The sequence below is a fragment of the Nothobranchius furzeri genome, chromosome 3, assembly GCF_043380555.1.
Source record: "Nothobranchius furzeri strain GRZ-AD chromosome 3, NfurGRZ-RIMD1, whole genome shotgun sequence".
Taxonomy (NCBI): Eukaryota; Metazoa; Chordata; class Actinopteri; order Cyprinodontiformes; family Nothobranchiidae; genus Nothobranchius; species Nothobranchius furzeri.
The window spans coordinates 64,071,393-64,091,146 of record NC_091743.1 but is presented as its reverse complement, the minus strand read 5'-3'; the positions used below and the strand labels follow the sequence as shown (position 1 = coordinate 64,091,146).

The following is a 19,754-nucleotide window of genomic DNA, read 5'->3' as shown; positions in this document are numbered from 1 at the left end:
TTAAACTCTAGTTTGCAATTGTCACTAAACTGAGTCCACACCTAACTGGTGTCACGTGATCGGAGAAGCATAAGCCACTTGACTTAATTGAGTGTCAATTACTTTGGTTGGAGTCACCAGGAGGTCGTTCCAGTGTGTCCTGGGTCCTCCCTTGAGTCTCCTCCCGGTTGGACATGCCCGGAAAACCTCACCAGGGAGGTGCCTGGGAGGCATCCTAACCAGATGCCTGAGCCACCTCAAATGGCTCCTCTCTATGTCGAGGAGCAACAGGTGTAATCCGAGCCCCTTCCGAATGACTGAGCTTCTCACTCTATCTCTAAGGGAGAGCCCAGATACTCAGTGAAAAAAACTCATTCCCGCCACTTATATCCACAATCTCATTTTTGCAGTCACTATCCAAAGCTCATGACCATAGACGAGGGTAGGATCGTAGATCGACTGGTAAATCGAGAGCTTCGCCTTCTGTCTCAGCTCTCTCTTCATCACCACAGACCGGTACAACGTCCGCATCACTGCAGATGCAGCACCAATCCACCCATCAATGTCCCACTCCACTTTTATCGCTGAGATACTTAAACTCGTCCACTTGAGAAAGGACTTACAGAAGGCATTCTACCCTTTTCCGACTCAAGACAATGGTCTCAGATTTAGAGGAGGTAATTCTCATTCCAGCTGCTTCTAAAACATAATTTAGAATAAAAAAAAAATTCAGAATAAAAATTCTACGTCGTAAAATGTGTGTCTTAAAAAGGCGAAAACAATTACTTGATAATTACAATTTTACTGGCAAGACATCATCTTTTGTGTGTGTGTGTGTGTGTGTGTGTGTGTGTGTGTGTGTACATTATTAAGCTGAGACAGTGGTACTCACTTCTGGTCCTGGAGAGCTGGTATCCAGCATGTTTTAGTTTTAACTACTTCAGCACACCTGATTTCAATCAGCTGGTGCTTAGTAGGCTACTGATGAGCTGCTGGCACAGGTGATTAAACCTCTGAATTAGGTTTGTTGGAGTAGAGAAACAAGGGAAACATGCTGGATACTGTTGAGACGTGTCTTTTAGCATTCGCCATAAAAAGTATTTCATTGTGATTTTTGGGTTCCTAGAAGTGGACTTGGAAGCGCCTTTGAAAAATTTGTTGTGTTATCAATAGCTCACTGTAATTTTTTAATTAAATAATTCGTGCACTTGGATCTACTTTAAAATAGATTTCTGCAAAATGGCATTTTTGCAGCAATCACCCATGATCACCACTAGGGGTGCTGCATCCCCGTTGGCCTCCAATTCCAGCTGTGGAACTGGACTGTTCTTTCATTTAGTTTTACCCATTAAATAATGCATATATTAATCTTTTTATGGCACTTATCTGAATTAATTTCAAAGAAAACTTTTGCTTGTTGCAATAAAAAATTAAGTTGCCCCACCTCAGAGCTGATGAAAAACACAACAGTGTGTGGTTTTACAGTACTATTTTTATTGTACATCAAAACATTCCCACAATCCTCCAGCAGCAGGAGCAGACACACACACACACAGAGTGTGTTTACACAACAACAGGTGAACAGAGGCCATCGTCAAAAAGACACAATCATCATTATGATCATTAAAAAGTGTCGTAGTACAGATCAGAGAGATCTTATTGTTTTTTTTTATACCAGCAACCAACAGCAACTCATTAATCCACACATTCACACTGATAAAGCAGACCACTCTGAGGTCTGTGGTGCGGAAACCTGGAGTCAAATTCTATTCCAACCGGCAGCTGTTGGAGCTTCACATGGCGACAGATCAAAGGGCCGAACGCCAACATCTTATTACTGCTTTTAAGTCCAAACGCTAGCAGATGAATCCGTGAGCAGGCGCACACGGGGACATGAACCAGGTGTTGCTCGGTGACTTCATTCAGCAGATCGGTGTGTGTTGAAAACACAATTTAACCCCAGTTTGTTTTCTACTGCACATACTGGAATCACTTCCTATCAAAGCAAAGGGCACTGCCCTGATTTCCATTTTATATATATAAATAAATAAAACACAAACAAGTTCATAAAAATACAAGAAAATAAAGAAATGAGGCAAAGGACGTTTGCTGCTGCTTCTGTTTGTTCTGCAGATTTGCCAAAAGGGAAAACACATGGTTGACCTCAAAAGTATTGTGTGGTCAACACTTCTGTGTTTAGAGCTTCATCCGCCAAAGCTGGAGTCTAAATTACAGCCGAGCTCATCCCCGACCGAAACACACAAGGCTGTTTTCCTTCTCAGTTGAGCCACTGAGATTTTGCAGGACTTGTGTGTGACTAGCAATAACAAGAGCACTTGAGGCGTGTGGGGTGGAGACACGGACACGGCCGAGCCTCGGAGGAGCCATCGGGGGCTTCATGGCTATGCAGCAGCAGCAGACTAGCAGACAAAAGCAGTCAAGTGCTCCGGTTCACCCACATTTATCAGATCATTACCGTTTCCCTCAACCTTCGGCCTGATTTTACCCAAAATAAGAAGGCAGTTGGTCTTGTTTTACTTTTATTCTTTAGTGTTTGAGATGCTTCTAAAACCAGAGCCTCACTTTTGTTTCCAATAATAATAATAATAATAATAATAATAATAATAATAACAACAACAACAACAACAAGGACAACCAACTGGGATAAAGATGAATTCTAGGGAAAGAACAGAAACAAGACACTCTCCGACATTAGCAGCCATCTCTGCACTAACTCACCCACACGCCCTATTTATCACTGGAAGAAGATGAATAACGTCCTCTTCCATTCATCCACCACATGTAAAATGGATAACACACACACACACACACACACACCAACACGAGCTTTACTCACTATGATGAAGCCTTGACAGAAACTTCAGGATGTAATAACGTTAAATAATTTTAATTAAGACCGTGAACGTGGAAACGTATAAAAGCAAAAACTCGCCTAAGTAGTACGATGTGAGCAGATCTGATGTGATGGATCACATTCCACAAAGACAGCAAAGCACAGTAGAGGGAAGACGAGTGGCTGCTCTTCATCAGGACTGGAGACCGGGAGGCGGAGTTTGTCGGGGCGTGGGGCTGTAGACAGAGGGTCCGTCCATCTGCATTTGGCGCCATTTTCACATTTAAAAATTGCAGAATCGAGCCCAAGTGCAAACCATCACTTTAAGACAAAATCTAACATCAAACATGAATCATCGACATGAAAATGAAAGAGAGGAACATTTCAACACACCCGATTAAACATTTTCAACACGTATGTCCTTGTGTATTCGCCTGGGATAGAAGGATCTTTTTGGTCGTTTGCAGCCAGAGTGCGTTTGGCTCTTAAAGGCGGACCGTGTTGATGCGCAGCGGTTGCACGTTCTTGCCATTAGCGTGACTCTGACCGGGGCTAAAGTACGGAAAGACCTTGCTGGTAAATTTCTCTCGGTACGTGTAGAGCCAGGACATGTCGTCTGCGTTGTAGAAGATGAGCAGACCTTTGGGGTAGTCCAGGAACACGCCCACCTTCTCTAGCTTGCTCTTGACGTTGAGGCGGGTCCAGGGCTCGGTGCAGGCGCTGTACTGGTTCCCGTCGTGCATCACGATGCAGTAGAAGCCACGGCTGGGCTGGATCTGGATGCTGCCTTTGCGACTGACCATCTCATTTGCCACACCAATCATCCACTGCGTCTTCTCCGACACCATCACCTCCCAGTAGTGGACACCTGACACGAAGCCCTCTGCTCCCAGGACCGACACCTCCACGTCAAACCGCCGCGGGGAGTCCTGCAGAGGTTGTGGGTGCAGATTCCCATAGGCCACGATGGTGCAGTCATCTGATAGAATCAGTCTTTGGTGGGCTGTGATGGGGTCAAGGGTCAGCGCAGCAGGAACTGGAAACGAGAGGAAAATGGGAGATGTTTTAGCAGAAGTCTGCTCGTCTACTCAGACTGGTTCAAAAATCACTAAACAAGCAAAAGCAAACAAGTCAGTTTTACTATGAGTGGTTTTTATGTTATTCCGTTACATCACTGATGCAGATTTCAGAAACAAAAGTTTTGAACACTTTAAAAAGTTTTAGAAACATACAGATGCATGTGTGTGGGTGTGTGTACACCGTGATGCATTATCTGCTTTACCTTCATGCATAAACAATGATCTCCAACGCACAGCGGCCTCCTGGGTTCTATAAAGTAGCGCCGTTTCAGCAATATCAACCCACGCCAGGAATGTAAACAACACAGTGAGGCACTAATTGCAGACATGGGAGCAGCAGCCTGAGCTCCCGGGTCTGGAGCGGGCCTGGATCTCTGCCGGAGGATCTGTTCCCAAACCAGCTGCAAGTGTTCAACTATTAGAAGAGAACATCTAGAGACAGTCGGTTTGGTACGACATTTCCCCAGATTCTGTAACCACTTCATCAGGGATGAATGGAGGTGAAACGTCTGGCAGCCAACCAGTGGACAGGACACCCCCACTGTGGTCAATGACAAGCTGAGTGTTCCTTACAATCAAGTCATTAAATTTTCATGTGGCGTGCTGGCTGAGGTCAAATGAAGAAATATGCAGACATAAAAACGAAAAATTTAATCTTTCCTGCTAAATATGGGAGAGATGAGAATAAAAATAACAACAAGGGTTGAGATTTATTTCTGATCGGGCACTGGGAGAGCTGAAAGATAATGTGAGGAGTGCTCTACTGCTGATCGATCGTAGCCAAACGTTCCATTTGGCAGCCGGTCAAGGGAGGCCCGAGGACCACGTGGCCTTCACTCAGCAGGCAGCAAGCAAAATGATAAGAGGAGTTTAAAAAAATCCAAAAAGCATATTAGTTTCTACTGTGAGTGAAAGATGACCAGAGGGAACCGTCCCTACGCGGGAGGCAAGAGCACTACGCTCTTATTTAATACTCTGACCTTAAAGTTGGAGGATGTTAGAAACTACTCAAAAATAAATAAATAAATAACAACTCATTTTCTGGGTTCAAACGTGCAAAAGCCTGCAACACCTCGTGTTTACTACAGCGTTCAGTGTTTTTAGATAAAAGTCTGTTAACCCGGAACACCTCGGCTTACTAAAAACGTCCCACTTTTCCCTGCAAAATGATGCTAAATGATGGAAAGTGAAAGAGCAGCTCCTTTTCATCTCCTTCTGAAGGTTTTCAAGTGGAAACAGGTCTGAGTGTTTCAGACTGACGAGTCCTTTCCATTCTCTCTGGCGCTGAGAGGCAACACGTGTCGTTTCTGAATTCCAAAGAGTTTTATACCAGTGGGATCGGCACAGGGCGGATTTATTGCAAAAATACCAACATAACTATGACCACAAAGATAAATATTCATCATCTGATCAGAACATAGCAAATCTTTCCACATCCAAATATTACAAAAATTGAGAAACATTCAGATCTTTAAAATGCTACAATTTAGGAGAAATAACCACAGCACTGCTCAGCAGATGACCAATCCGATGCTTTTTAAATCCTAGAGTTTCACAGTCTATTTTCTATCAGAAGCTAATGCAGGAGATAGGTAAGAGACTATTTAAGCCTGCATGACAAACTCAGTGACTGATTATAATCAGAAATAATCATTAAAAATGTTTTGTCAATGAACCAGAACTTTAAAGTGACAGTGTGTATTTTCCCTGATGATAGGGGGCAGTGCATACCTAAATGATTGCAAGCAAGCATTACTTTTGTGTTCAAGTAAGACCTTACCAACGGATAGCCATTAGGGTAAAAAATCCCTGGGAGTGCAACCTGCAGCAAAATAACAAGAATACCAGATTCCCTTGTTTTGTCTTTTTGTGAAGCGTCTTTGAGTGACCTAAAAAGCGCTATAAATGATAAATGACTGATAAATGACCCGCACTTGTATAGCGCCTCTCAGAGTAAGGACTCCAAAGCGCTTTACACTACAGTGTAAAGAATTCATCCATTCACACACACATTCACACACTGATGGTGATGAGCTACGATGTAGCCACAGCTGCCCTGGGGCACACTGACAGAGGCGAGGCTGCCGAGCACAGGCGCCGTCGGTCCCTCCGACCACCACCAGCAGGCAAGTTGGGTTAAGTGTCTTGCCCAAGGACACAACAGCAGAATTCTCTGTCCGGAGCCGGGATCGAACCTGCAACCTTCCGATTACTGGATAACCCACTCAACCTGCCCCAAGTTAGATGCATTATTATTATTATTATTATTATTATTATTATTATTATTATTATTATTATTATTATTTCATCACTTGCAATGAGTGAAGGGGTAAATGTGTAAAACAACAACGTTTATTAATGGTGAAAGTTTAGTAACTGTTTGTTACTGATCAGTAAATGTGTTTTGTCCTCACGGGCTTCCGTAGAAGGAAATATGGCATCGCCCAGAGACTTGGCCCGCTCCTGTGTATTTTAGAACAGGTTTTTATAGTAATGAAACTGCCAATATTTTTCATCAACTGGGTATCTTTTAATTCATTTACAACAACATTTCTATGGATATTTCCAGAGATTAATGGTAAAAACTACACATTGTCACTTTAATATGCACTGAGTGATTTGTACATTAGCTAATAAGAAGAGAACTTGGCTTTGCATAAGGACTGAAGGCCGAGGGGGCAGCTCCCCTGTTGCTTATGTGTAAAATAAATCCAACAGTCAACTCCTTTGAATAAATAATTCTCTGTTTCTTTAATCTCAAACCCACAAGTTTGAGTTAGATTAGATTTTATAGTTTGTAACGAACCACTAAAGATGCTGCCGTGTTAATCACATCCAACACAGAATTACATCAAAGTGCTTCCTACTTCCTCCTGTTTTATCAAAGATTTTGAGTTTCCATCACCGTGAAAATGCTCGACACCAGTCACACCACCCACATGTCTGATGCTGTAGCTCGCGCTTCAGTCGCTTACCTGGTGAAATGTCCTGGAAGAGGGATTTCCATATCGTGTACTGCAAGGGCCCCATGTATTTGGATGTTGGGAAATCCTCGTATGTCAGATTGGTCTCATGTATCTTCCCTTTCACCCTAGACCGCAAAGAGAGATCAATAATAACAATGATTAAACATGCTCTCCATCTCAACTCCATCCCATTAGTTTCACTTGTGAATGTTTAATCTTCAGTTTGGTTCAATTAAAATGTTTAGAAATGCCATGACACAGCTGTCAAAGCGCTCTGAGCATCCGGAGCCACGTAGATGGGAAGAGATGAGAGGAGAAGGAGCTCTGAATAAACACAATTACAGATTTCTATTTAAAACTCCACATGACGCATCTTGTTCAGAACAGGAGGCTGATTTTAAACGGAGTCATATTCTGACTCTTGACATAATCCATGAAAAACCGGATCTGAAGAACTTAAATGTATTTCAGTTCCTGTTGGAGTTTTAACACCAAATAAACTCTCCTTCAAACTACAGAGTAACACTTGGTTTGGATCTTTTCCCTGTTCTATAGAAACGCTGCTGTAAAGATGATGTCACCAGATCAGGATTAATCAACCTTTCAGGTGCAAAATCCTGCAGGATGCAAACCGTGTAATTGGGAATTAAACACCTCCTCATAATGATCAACATGCTCCTTCAGGTAAAAGTCACACTGCCTGGCCAAAAAATAAGTCACCACCTGGATTTAACTAAGCAGATGGGTACGAGCCTCCTTTTTGATAATTACTAAACTTATTCAGCAACAAGTTATTTAATCCCAACTGGTGCAATGAGTAGCTTCTCATTTCTTAAACAACCACATGGAAAGACACATCTGGTGGTTGTGGAAAAGATGTTAGCCTGTCTGAGAAGGGTCAGATCATTGGCACCAAGTAGAGAAACATCTGAGGAGATCGCAGAAACGACTACAACTGGGTTACGAACCCCAATGCATCATTAAAAAACTGGTCACTTATATTATCTAGAGAAAGAAACACCTGATTATTCTTGTGATGCTCGTGTTTCACGACTCATTTGAACATTAAATTAAAGCAAAACTCTGTATCTAAATGAAATTCAGAAGTTAAAGGTGAAGCTAAACTGGCACCTGCTAGTAGCTGGTTTCAGTAAAGATTTAGGTTGTAAACAAATGAAGGAACCCATCGGAACAATGCGCTCTTGAAGAAAAACCTACACCCAGCTATCCTTTCTCCTCTCCTTTGCTGTATTTTAATATCTCAGCTTTATGAAATATGTTGTTAATAATCTTTAGTAGTAAAACTAGTTTCCCTCGTGTCTTAAGAACCACAGCTTTGCACATTAGCATTAGCATCGCGCCCCGTTACAGTTACGCTAAAAGACACATTTCATTTGAACACAATGGATACAAAAAGCTATCGGTGTGATTTTAACCATTCTTTAACTTTACGACAAATAAACTAGTTTCATACATCGCCTACAGCAACGCAGCCTGATTTAGTCTCATTAATTACACACCTCGTTAGATTTAAGCACAATATGATGTTTGAATCTTTTCGAGCTCACCCACTCTTACCCTAATCTGCTCTGAGATATTAAACTGTTCAGTTAAACTGTCCTCAATGCCACCTCCGTGATTAGACATTACAGCTGGTTTATTTCAGGTCTAAAGCTCCATCTGCTCAGGGATTACTTTGTGCTGCTGCTCAAATCTGTACTTTCTCCAAAATGTCAACAGCCTGTGTGCCTTTTTAGCCCGTAGTGAGGTTTTATGACACGTATAACCACGATACACACATCTAGTCACGCACCTTTCGGATGTTGTGGCCACGCCCTCCAGGAAGTCATGGCGGCCTGACTCACTGAGGCGCTCCTGCAGGATCTGGATGCCCTCTTTGACGTCATGCAGCTGCTGACTGTAGCTCTGGATCTTGTGCTCGATGTCGGCCAGCTTGCGGGCCGTGTCCATCTCCAGCTCCTCCAGCATGCTCTTCTGACGCTCTCGGAGAAAGCGGTGGAGACGCTCGAACGCGTCTCCAATTGTGGCGCGCAGACTCTTGGCTGAAGACTGAAAAAACCAAAGCATAAAAACATCGTACTTAAAAAAAGCGAAGCCCTCTGAGCCGGGCTGCTTAGAAAACACTATTAAAAGGACTTTGATGCAGACTTCCTGGCTGCAGCTTGTAGGATTTGTTGAGTGTTTCAGTCACGATAATAACTTAACCCAAAACAGACAGGGTTCAATATTCCAAGGGCCTGTACAGTACTCTAAATTGTGTTAATATTGCATTAACAGTAGTTATTGATTCAGTGTGTAGATGTATTGATTTTAAGAGGCTCCTGTGAGCTGTGTGTATACAAACTTAACATATTTTAGGCTGCTGCAGTAGAAAGGCTACGGTACATCAACAGAAATAACAAAACAGACCACCGCAAAGGACACCCTGAGTGGGACAGGCAGGCAGACAGGAAAAAACCAAGCAGTTTACAGAAAACTGGGAGAGGAAGAATATAATTTATAGCTGGAGGGAAACGGGTAGGACAGACATCAAACAGCATTCACCATTAAAGTGTTGAAATTGTAATTAGAGGAGAGGAATTAAAGAGATGGTATGTGAAGTCTGCAAAAGAAATGCAGAAAGGCTCGCTATTCCGACATTTTAAAAATATTTTTATTACAATAATCCCAGATAGTCGTGCTTATTTCACACACCCCTCGCCATCAGATGTGAGAGAATGAAGACCCAAGGAGTCTTTAAATTTGGTCAGTCCCAGACAAACTGCACATCTATTTTTGCTGTTGGTTGCAGGTTTTGTCCTCCCTGAGGGAAACTATTAATAATGACAGTTTCTTCAGGAAGCATAACTCACTGACATGAAGGCAAAATTCAACACAATCCTGCCTAGTTATGAGTTAAGAACTGGTTGGTGTGAAATCGGAGGACGAGCGAGCAGACAAGCCATCAGTCACACTGACATGTTTGTCGTTTTGGCCCAGCAGGCTGAGATGGCACCGAGCGGGGAGTCTGCAGCCTTCTGAGACAGCGGGCTGGCCATTTTTCAAGGGAGCGTGTTATCAAGCCCATCCCTGCTGGGTATATGAGCCGGATGGATCGTTCACGACACACAAGAGGTGAGAACTCAAAAGTTAAAGGAGAGCTTTTTTTTGGAACATTTGTATAGTTTGGGCTCCACAAAAGAAAATACCTCCAGCTGGATGAAATAAAAAAGAATCGCAGGGAGACGTTTCAGTTACCTAAACCCATCAAAGATCAATGCTGTGATGGCACGGCCCACTTCCAGGAAGAGCACTCTGAGCAAATGGATGTAAAACTAATGAGATCAGCTCATTTCCAATGAGCTGAAAGACCCGTATCTAGCAGTTAGAGAGAGTCAATAAAATGGACAGACCAGACTGTCGGACGAGAGGCCGGACAAGGGAGGTGAGTGATGCAGCAGCAGCAGCATTAAGAGGTGAAAAAATAAATGTTCAGAGGAAAGATGATGCAAATTCTTAATTAGAAATTACGCTGAGGGCTGCAACACCGCGAGCAACACGTGTTCCTGCAGGGAAAAAGACAGAGGTGTGCGTGTGTGTGTGTGTGTGTGTGTGTGTGTGTGTGTGTGTGTGCGCGTGTGTGTGTGTGGTTTAAGGACTGATTTATTGAGCAGATTGTTCTGGTTCACTAATTAAAACAAGACGTCAAGACTAAAGAGCAGCTCAATAAAACCAGTTGCAGTCCTAGACTGACCGACAAGCTAAACAGTTTAGGATTAATAAAGAACTAAAGAAAGGAAACTAATATACTTAATTATCACTAATTAATAAAGTTTACTGCCAGGGGTCATATTTAAGATTTATGCCAGAAGCACGGCCAAAGGGATGATCAAAATACAACCATGTAGGTTGTGCCGGAAAACTTTATCAAAATCGAGCCTTAGAAGCAGGCAGACACTCGTTAGTTTTCATGAATCTGCTGTGATCTTTGGTATCCATGAATGCCTTAGGAGTTGTTCTGAGAAAAAAGCTCTCGCACTTCTGTTTCAGTAACTAGAAGTTATCTGGAGGAGTTGGGGGGGGGGGCTGTAAAACGGCAGAGAGTAATTAATGCTCGCAATATTTGGACATCTCACCTCTGATTGGCTGACAGCAATGCAGCTCTACCGTTGCCTTCTTTCACTCTCCATCCTTTGATAAAATGTTCAATGTTGATGTTTTTATCTCCACAGTTAACACATGGCCGAATGTGTTCTGCCATGCTGTGAAGTTGCTAATGCTAACAGTTAGCTTCTACTAGTTGAGATGCACTCTGCCCTCTCCTGGATGCTAAACCAACGACAGCCTCCCCTGTCCAGAGCCAAGATGGCTGAGGTCATGAATGCTAATTTACAGTGTGACGTAGATCTGAGTGGCTTTGTCTAATCCGAGCGTTTCCGCATCCACTTTTTATTGGCAGATAATGCAGGAAGTAGGTGTAGAAGACTATTTTCACATTTTGCGCGCATGTAAAACTCAGAGTGACTGATCATAATTCAAAAAGAAAAAAATATACACAGTTTCAAAGTTAACTTCACTTTGCTTTATCTAGCAAAGTGAATACCCTTTGCTAGTACTACTCATTTATTTTATGTTCTCTGAGGGAAACAATTTTAATTAGTGATTTGAACCTAAAGTTGCTTTTTGTGAAATCCACAAGTTGACAAAAGGAACAATAAAGCAAAAAACAGGTTATCGACATAAACCAGAGTTACTGTGACGGTAGGTTAATTTATTGCTGCAAGCAGCTGTGTGAGATAGTTCCTAGTAGAGCTGCACAATATATGTAAATATATCATTATCGCGATATCAGCGTGCACAATATGCATATCGCAAAGAACAGATAAATATCGCAATGAATGGTCAGCTCAAATATTTGCTACACTTAATACATTCTGTCAATCAAATGGAAGCATGATGATTTTTTAACAAATCAAATAGAGCTCTTCACTCATTTGGCCAATTGGGTGGGTTCTCATAGGTTAGATGCCCGCCCCCGAGGCAGACGGCACTTAATTTTGATGGTTAGCAAACACCCAAGTTAGCTTTGTTCTGCTCTTTCTGCTGATTCTGCTTTTCCTGGGATCCACTGATTGCCATTTCTTGTTAATTTTCTTTGTCTCTTTCCTCACATCTTTTGCTTTTCTCATTTTTATGATTTATTTTTTTATTTCTTTGTTTTTGATTATTTTTGTTCCTGAATTAAGTTTTTATTTATCGCAAGTAATATCGTCATCACAATATTAATCATTGTTATGGAACATTGCAGGTTTCCTAATATCGTGCAGCCCTAGTTCCTAGTGTTCCTGTGCAGGACCAACAGCAAAGAGAAAAAAAAAAGACGCCAAGTTGTCTTTCAGATAAAAACATTTATACTCTCAAGCCTGATAAATGGCCGCCGGAAAGCTCTTTTCTCCTTTTTGGTGGTTCTGTTGCATCTAAAGAGGAAATGAAAACAAACTAAACACACAACTTTTTCCAATTTGTTAAAGTTATTCAGATTTTCTGGAGTTCCTGTAAGTTACTGCAGACTAAACCTGCTCTGCACAATGAACCTGCACCAGAACTTGGGAAATGGGGCAGATATTCAGTTGCCGTTCTGAGGGAAGCATTTGCTGCAGGTTTTGGCTCCACATGAGAACTGACACTTTAAAGGAGGACTGTCACGGTACCTTGGTCTCAGTGAGCTGTCGCTGCAGGAGCTGCAGGGCCTCGGTGTGTCCTCTCTCGCTGTCCTGCAGGGTAGCCAGCTGCTCCTTCATCTCTCTCTGCAGCAAAAACAAACCACAGATCAGAAACTGATGAAAGATCCTAAAGCTTCCAGGTCAATAGAATAAACTCAGTTTAAAGGTTTATTTATTTTATTTGAAAACACTTTATCTCTAATTTTGCACCAGTGATATTTCAGCTCCCCTCAGATGGCACCAGTGGAGCCGGCAGGAAAGATAATCCCTCCCAAACTCTAAATCCTATTGCGTTTACTTAAAAATGTATTAGTTGTGTAACAGCTCCGTTTGATCGGATATGAGGCAGCAAAGATTTAAGCCCTCAGCTACAAAACAAACAAGCCAGATGGAGAGTGAGATATGAAAGAGATGAAATCAAATCTCTAGAGATTTGGTGCCATGTCAGAGAAAAACTGGGTCTCGTCCGCAGTCAGAAACACGCTGCTGAAACCTCCACCCATCACCTCCTCCGTGTCTTCCTGAGGGACGGGAGATGTGGAGAATTTTGAAGTAAATCCCGAGCGCTTAACAGAGCCTATGTTGTAGGACAGAGGCACCCAGCAGGTGATTTCTTTTATGCACCAACTTCTAAACACAAGTCATCACAATAACAACAACTATTGTGATTTTTGAGAAACTTCATTAAACCACACAATAAAATGACTAAATTAGGATTTAATGCATTTACTAGAATAAACAATAATAGGGAGTTAATGCCTTGTGAGTCATACTCAAGGGGGTGAGTGGGGGGAGATATACCGGTGCAGCATTTCTAGGATCTAGAAGTGAGCCACTCCGCCTACAGGAGGGAGATGGAATGGCTGGTGTACTGGTGCAGTTGCAACAATCTGGATGGAGCTCAATGCTCAGAAGACAGTGGAGATGATTGTGGACTTCAGGAAAGTCACAGCCCCATCTCTCCCCCTTGTCCTGACGGACACCCCCGTCACCACTGTGGACTCCTTCTGCTTCCTCGGAACCACCATCACACATGACCTTAGGTGGGAGCCATCCATCAGCTCCCTGCTCAAAAAGGCCCAGCAGAGGATGTACTTTCTGCGGCAGTTGAAAAAGGCCAAGCTGCCGGCCCAGATGATGGTGCAGTTTTACACGGCCATCATTGAGTCCATCCTCACCTCCTCCATCACTGTGTGGTACGCTGGAGCCACAGTTAGGGACAAAAATAGACTGCAGCGCATTGTGCGCTCTGCTGAGAAGGTGATTGGCTGCAGCCTTCCACATCTCCAGGACCTGTACATCTCCAAAACTCGGGGGCGTGCAGGCCAGATAGCAGCTGACCCTTCTCACCCGGGTCACAGACTTTTTGAGCCGCTTCCATCAGGCAGGAGGTTACGGTCCATCCAGACCAGAACCTCCCGCCATAAGAACAGCTTCTTTCCATCTGCTGTTAGACTTGTGAACAGCTTATAAATACACAACCATGTTTGTCTGCTGTACTTGACATAACGTCACGTTACCGGCCATATTACCATTACCTGCCTTTTTTATAGCTGAATGTTTTATGCTAGTTTTATTATATTTTATTCTACTTATTCTGTTTTTGAAATTTATTATTCATGTTATATGTAGCACATTAGTACCGAAGCAAGTTCCTAGTTTGTGAACTGCTTGTTCACTGACAATGGCAATAAACCTTTTCTGATTCTGATTGACAGCTGAGCTTCAGACGCAGGTTATTTCCTGATGTTTAGACATCTCGCCTCAGATTAGATAACAGCAACACGACTCTACCACTGATTTACAACACTGATGCTTTATCTCTGCATATAACAAGTTTGGAGGAGCCTCTGTCATGTGGTGAAGTTGCTAATGCTAACAGTTAGCTTCTAGTAGCCGAGACGTTTGCTGCCATTTCCTGGAAGCTAAAACAGCCTTCCCTGTCGTGAGTCAAGATGGGTGAGTCCACGAATGTTAACTGACAGTATGATGTAGATCTATTCTATTAGGCATTTCTAGATTTTCTCCAGCTATTTTCTATCAGAAGCTTATGCAGGAGATAGGTGTAGGAGACTTTTTTCATGTTCAGCCTGCATGAAGAACTCCGACAAATTATATATATATATATATATAATAACATACACACAAAATTATAATTATAATAATTAGGTTAATGCACCAGATGTATCAATCTCCTGAAATATGACAAACATCTTCAATCTAAAACAATCTTTTAACATTTTGCTTACTTTAAATTCAAAAACATTTCAAATCAAATCAACTTTATTTATATAGCACTTTTCATACAAAAAATGCAACTCAAAGTGCTATACAGATTAAAATGGCCCCATAGATCCCACATTCCCATCCCAGCCTATTTAATATCAAATGCCAGGCATGACTTGCACCAGAATCTCCGTTTGACCACATTAATCCATGCTGGATTCTTTCTGATAAAATAACGTGTCCCACAGTTTATTGACCATGACTAACAGCAATGCATCCATGGAAGGAGGTAGAGATGAAATCCTTGTTTTTAATAGTTTTATTGCAAATTAAAGAATTGGATGTGAGCTGTAGAAATCAAGCCTGGTTCCTCTTCAAAGTCAGCAAGAGAAGCTTTAGTTGGTGCAGGAAAGTGAGGTGGTGGGGGCTCCTTATGTTAATGATAGCAGTGCGGCAGGCTCCGTGAGCTCTCTGCCTCATCACGGTGTAAATATCTGCAGCAGGTCAGAGGCTGCTACTACACACACGGGCTGAAAAAATATCATCCCCTGGTCAGGGGATTCTAACATCACGCCAACACATGATCAGATCAAGATGAACACACTCCAACTCCAGGTCATCTAATAAATGCTTTTTCAATAATTAAAAGAGCTTTTGCTGTAGAGTTTTAAACTAAGATCAGCTTATGCAGAGAAATAGAGTTGTGGGCATTTTTATAAATGCAATACGCCTGATTTCATGTAAATCACCATCTAGAATTGGGTTGACATCAATAGTTACTCAGTTGTAGACGTACGTGTAGTGATGGCTTTCTGAAAGTTTCAATAAGATCCATCCGAGAGATTATGACAGACACACACACACACACACACACACACACACACACACACACACACACACACACACACACACACACACACACACGGTCATTCTTCTTTAAACCAGATAAACAATCTTCCTGGTAATAAGAAACCACTAAATCTCATCGGAAACCTGTGTTTGTAAAACTGGATCTTTGCTACAAACTCTGCCCTCCAGATCAGCCTTGGTGGAGGAAGCATTACACACACATACACCAAATCTAACATGCAGTTACATAATCTTCTAATCTTTCTGGAAGCAGACTGCATCATTCAGATGGAGATTCTGTCTGATGACTTATTGCAAAAGAAGAAGTTGTGGCTTTAGCGTCCATCACAGAGAGAACCAAACACACAGGAACGAGTGGCAGCTACAGAAAAAGTGCAGATGAGCAGGTGCTTGGCAAGGAAACTCAAATAAAACCACGGCAGGAGACAGACAGTTACGGCTCTGTGTGTTGATGCGTGTTTCTGCCTGGTGAGTCGATGCTTCTCCCTCCTGTCCGTCCAATCTGACCAACACAAGTCTGACGTGACATTTCCCCAGGACATCAAGCTGCAGGAAATGGGGGTCACGTCTGAAGGATTATAAATCTGAAACTCATTTCATCCTGCTGTCAGTTCCTTCTTCCTCTCACTCTCCTGCCATGTCAGTGCCTCCAAGGTAGATATGCAAGTAAAAAGGAAAAGAAGAAAAAATAAACAAAATAGGCTTTTTTCATGTTTTTTAAAAACTCCGAAGCTCAGAAGTCCCCCAGCTGTCCTGACAGCTTTGAGCTTGATTATTTTCACCAGCTTGCTCTGAATTTAAAGAGCTTTATTGTCGGCTTCTACAAAGTGACAAACAAGACAAAATGCAGTTTTGCAGCATGAATAATGGAAAGTATGCAGGATGGAGAACTTCCTTTCATGCGGTAAAAGCTTCCAGGAATTCCACTCATATATAGATGGAAAAACGACAATTAAATATTGATATGCATCATCTTAAATGTAAAAAAGTACTACTACTTAGAACAGAAGAACCCTTCTCGTGTGCTTATTGCTCAAGTTTAACACCCAGCAAAGGTCGCAATAACTCAACGTGCTGAGAGCATCTTTCACAAGGACAGTTTGGTCTAACCTTCACAGAGAAGAGCTGAGCCGAGCCGAGCTGAGCGGTGGGTGTAATTCTGTCAGGTAGCAGACGGGGAGGGTAAACAGGACATCAGCCAATAACACCAGCAAACACGCTGTCAAATACTGAGCTTTATAGGCGTATTTATCAGGTAGCAGCTTTAAAACGTTTCCTGTCACAACAAACTTAAACTGATTTTAAGTGTTTGAGGCCGTTGGTGCCGAAAAATGTTAGCCTGGCAAGCCAGACTAAATAAATGTATTATTTAGTCTGGCTGGCAACGCTTCATTGACGGCTCTCGGTTGTGGGGCGGGTTCTACCGTTGTCTTTCAAATGATCTCAGCATGCTACCGGACAATGAATGTGACATACTCACCGCAACAGCTATCGGTAAATGAGGCGGTCCGCAGTTGAAGGAGGAGAAAATACATAATTTTTTCAAAAAAAAAAAAAGCACTTAAATACATCTATCTGCTCCTGATTCTAATGAAGCCCAAGTTCTAATAGTCCAAAACTGATGTAAAAGCCATTTCAAACGAGCTGTCGCCATCTTGTTTCACTCTGTTGCATCATCCCACCCACCAGGCATATAGAGTGCCCTGATTGGCCCACAAAGCAGATAAAGCTCTGTGATTTGTTCACTAAGCAGATAGAGCACTGTGATTGGCCCACCATTATGGACCAATCACAGCTCTTTATGTCTTTGAAACCCCTCTAGAGAGCTGTGATTGGCCAGCCAGAATGCTGTTAGGGGCTGCAGAGGTTCCAGTGGAGCGTTCCTAGACCAAACTTTGCAAAGCAAGAATTTGGTCCAGTTCACTAGGCTAAAAAAATGTTTGATTTGGATGTGTTCTTGATGAATTTAGAGTCTAGTTAACGCTGGAAAACTGAGTTAACATTTTTTTACTCAACTTAAAAATGATTCAACTAAACTACATGATCCTGTTCTACGATATGAAGTTGGTCAGGTGTGTCTGAGCAGAAATGGTGCAAAAACATTACTTGTTCGTTAGCACTACAATGGCATTTGTGAGTGTGCGCGCGGCATGAGGCGTGGCTCTCAGCTGCTGTCAGAAGGGGAGGGGGAGCAGAGGCAGGAGCTAGAGCCAATCATATTTCATAATCCTCTCCTTAATGACGTCATCCTATAGACCCCAGCTTTAAAGTCCTGACCAATTATAATTGATCATGGCAACATTTTTTATTCCTCTAGTAAATGTTAAATTAAATATTTTAATAAAAAATGAATAAAAAACAGACATTGTTACACAGTGAAGTGTAGTGAGGACTAAAGAGACATGCTGACTTGGTTGATGAACAAGGTAAACCAGTTTAATTTCCTTTGGTCAAAAAAAAAATCAGAAAATCCAGCAGTCTTCAAAATGGCCATCCATCCATCTCCCTTCCAGTCTCAGTCACTTTCAGGCCCTGTCCACACGTAGCCGGGGATCTGCCAAAACGTAGATATTTTTCTACATTTTGGCCTGTCATCCACATGAAAACGGAGTTTTTTCACACGAAAACAGATCTTTTTAAAAACTCTGGCCAAAGTGAAGATCTGCGTTTTCTCCGTTTTGGGTGTCTGCGTGTGGACAGACAAAACCGGAGTTTTAAGGTCCGCAACGTCACTTTCCGCGACAAAAAAAATGCTGACATCACGTGTGCGACCTGTGTTTACACTAGCCGACAGCATGGATGCCCTCAGAGCTGCGCTCGCTTTATCAATTGTCCAAGCACTTTTTGCTTGTTTGTTTTTGCAAGCGGAATTACTGCTCCTTGCGGAAGACCACAGACGAAGGATAAGGTTAAGAACGGGGGAAGTACTGCCGCCTACTGGTCTCGCATATCCTTAACAACGTATTTATGCGGGTACGTGTGGACAGAGTTTTTTTTTAATGAGGTGGTGTGGATGCAAGTTTTTGGAGGGGTGGATATTCGTTTAAAAAAAAAACCAGCTACGTGTGGACTAGACCTCAGAGAGATATCCCTTGCCACACCCAGCAGTCCACCTATATACCCTCCGACCCCCCCTCCAATTCAGGTCGGCCAATCACCTCAGTCTTTCACAGAACAAAAGAAGATGTTAACATTCATACCACCTTCAGCTATTTTCGATAATTAAGTCTACATGTAAATCACGTTAAATTTACAAATAATTCATTCTATGCTTTTCTTTAAAAGTTATCCACTCAGGCATTTTACTATAAAAAGGCAGTATTAGCGGCGAGCTTCCTCTTTAGCTGGTTCAAGATGGCTGCCACAGAGGACACCTCCTGAGGATAACAAACAAATTCATGTTTAACACAGATTACATTACAGTCCTGCATGAACACTCTTCAGTTAAAGAAAACATATTGCTTCTCAACAGACGTTTGTGTATATGTAGTATTTTCTAAAGGGAAACCGGGAGTTAAAACAAAAACGGCGCCCACCTTCATTTATCTCTTTGGCCGACTGTCTCGATGGTGACATGATGATACAAGACATGTTCATGTTTGCTCCTGTCTGCACAGTTCAAGGACCTTTCAAAGCCCTGAACGCAACACAGGGTGCAGCTTGAAGACACCATAGGCTGCAGTCAAAGAACTAACAGGAACCTCATCGTGTAAACAACAACTACTGATGTCACAAAGCACACAAACTCACCATATGATCTGAAGTCAAAAGTTGTGAAAACCGGTTTATCGACGCTAATGGATCAGTCAACAGAACTTTGAACATCTGTGCACACACAGATGTTTGACATGCTTTGTTAAAGGTATATTAGCAAATTCATTCCAGGCTGAGCAAAGCGCATAAAGTGCCAGAAGATTTGTGGCCAACAACAAAAGGAGTTCACATTACAGCAACCCAAACAAAGACCTGCAACAGCAAACAAAAGCAGGACAGCAAAGATTGCAGCTCTGAAGTTTTTGGCAGATTCAAACTCAGCTCAAGCTGTGCTTTACATTCC

At 42.3% G+C, this 19,754-nt stretch overlaps 1 protein-coding gene across 2 annotated transcripts in view; it reads right to left on the bottom strand.

Moving 5' to 3' along the window:
- Nucleotides 1-19,754, bottom strand: part of trim62.1 (tripartite motif containing 62, tandem duplicate 1) — a 48,513-nt gene that overhangs the window by 7,331 nt on the left and 21,428 nt on the right. For both annotated transcript variants that reach the window (XM_015959030.3, XM_015959031.3), the window contains exons 3-6: nucleotides 12,590-12,685; nucleotides 8,692-8,948; nucleotides 6,888-7,003; nucleotides 872-3,869 (exon numbers count right to left, since the gene is read on the bottom strand). In XM_015959030.3, coding sequence (XP_015814516.3) covers nucleotides 3,319-3,869; nucleotides 6,888-7,003; nucleotides 8,692-8,948; nucleotides 12,590-12,685 — 1,020 coding nt within the window. In that variant the 3' untranslated portion in view covers nucleotides 872-3,318. The remainder of the gene's footprint in view (nucleotides 1-871; nucleotides 3,870-6,887; nucleotides 7,004-8,691; nucleotides 8,949-12,589; nucleotides 12,686-19,754) is intronic.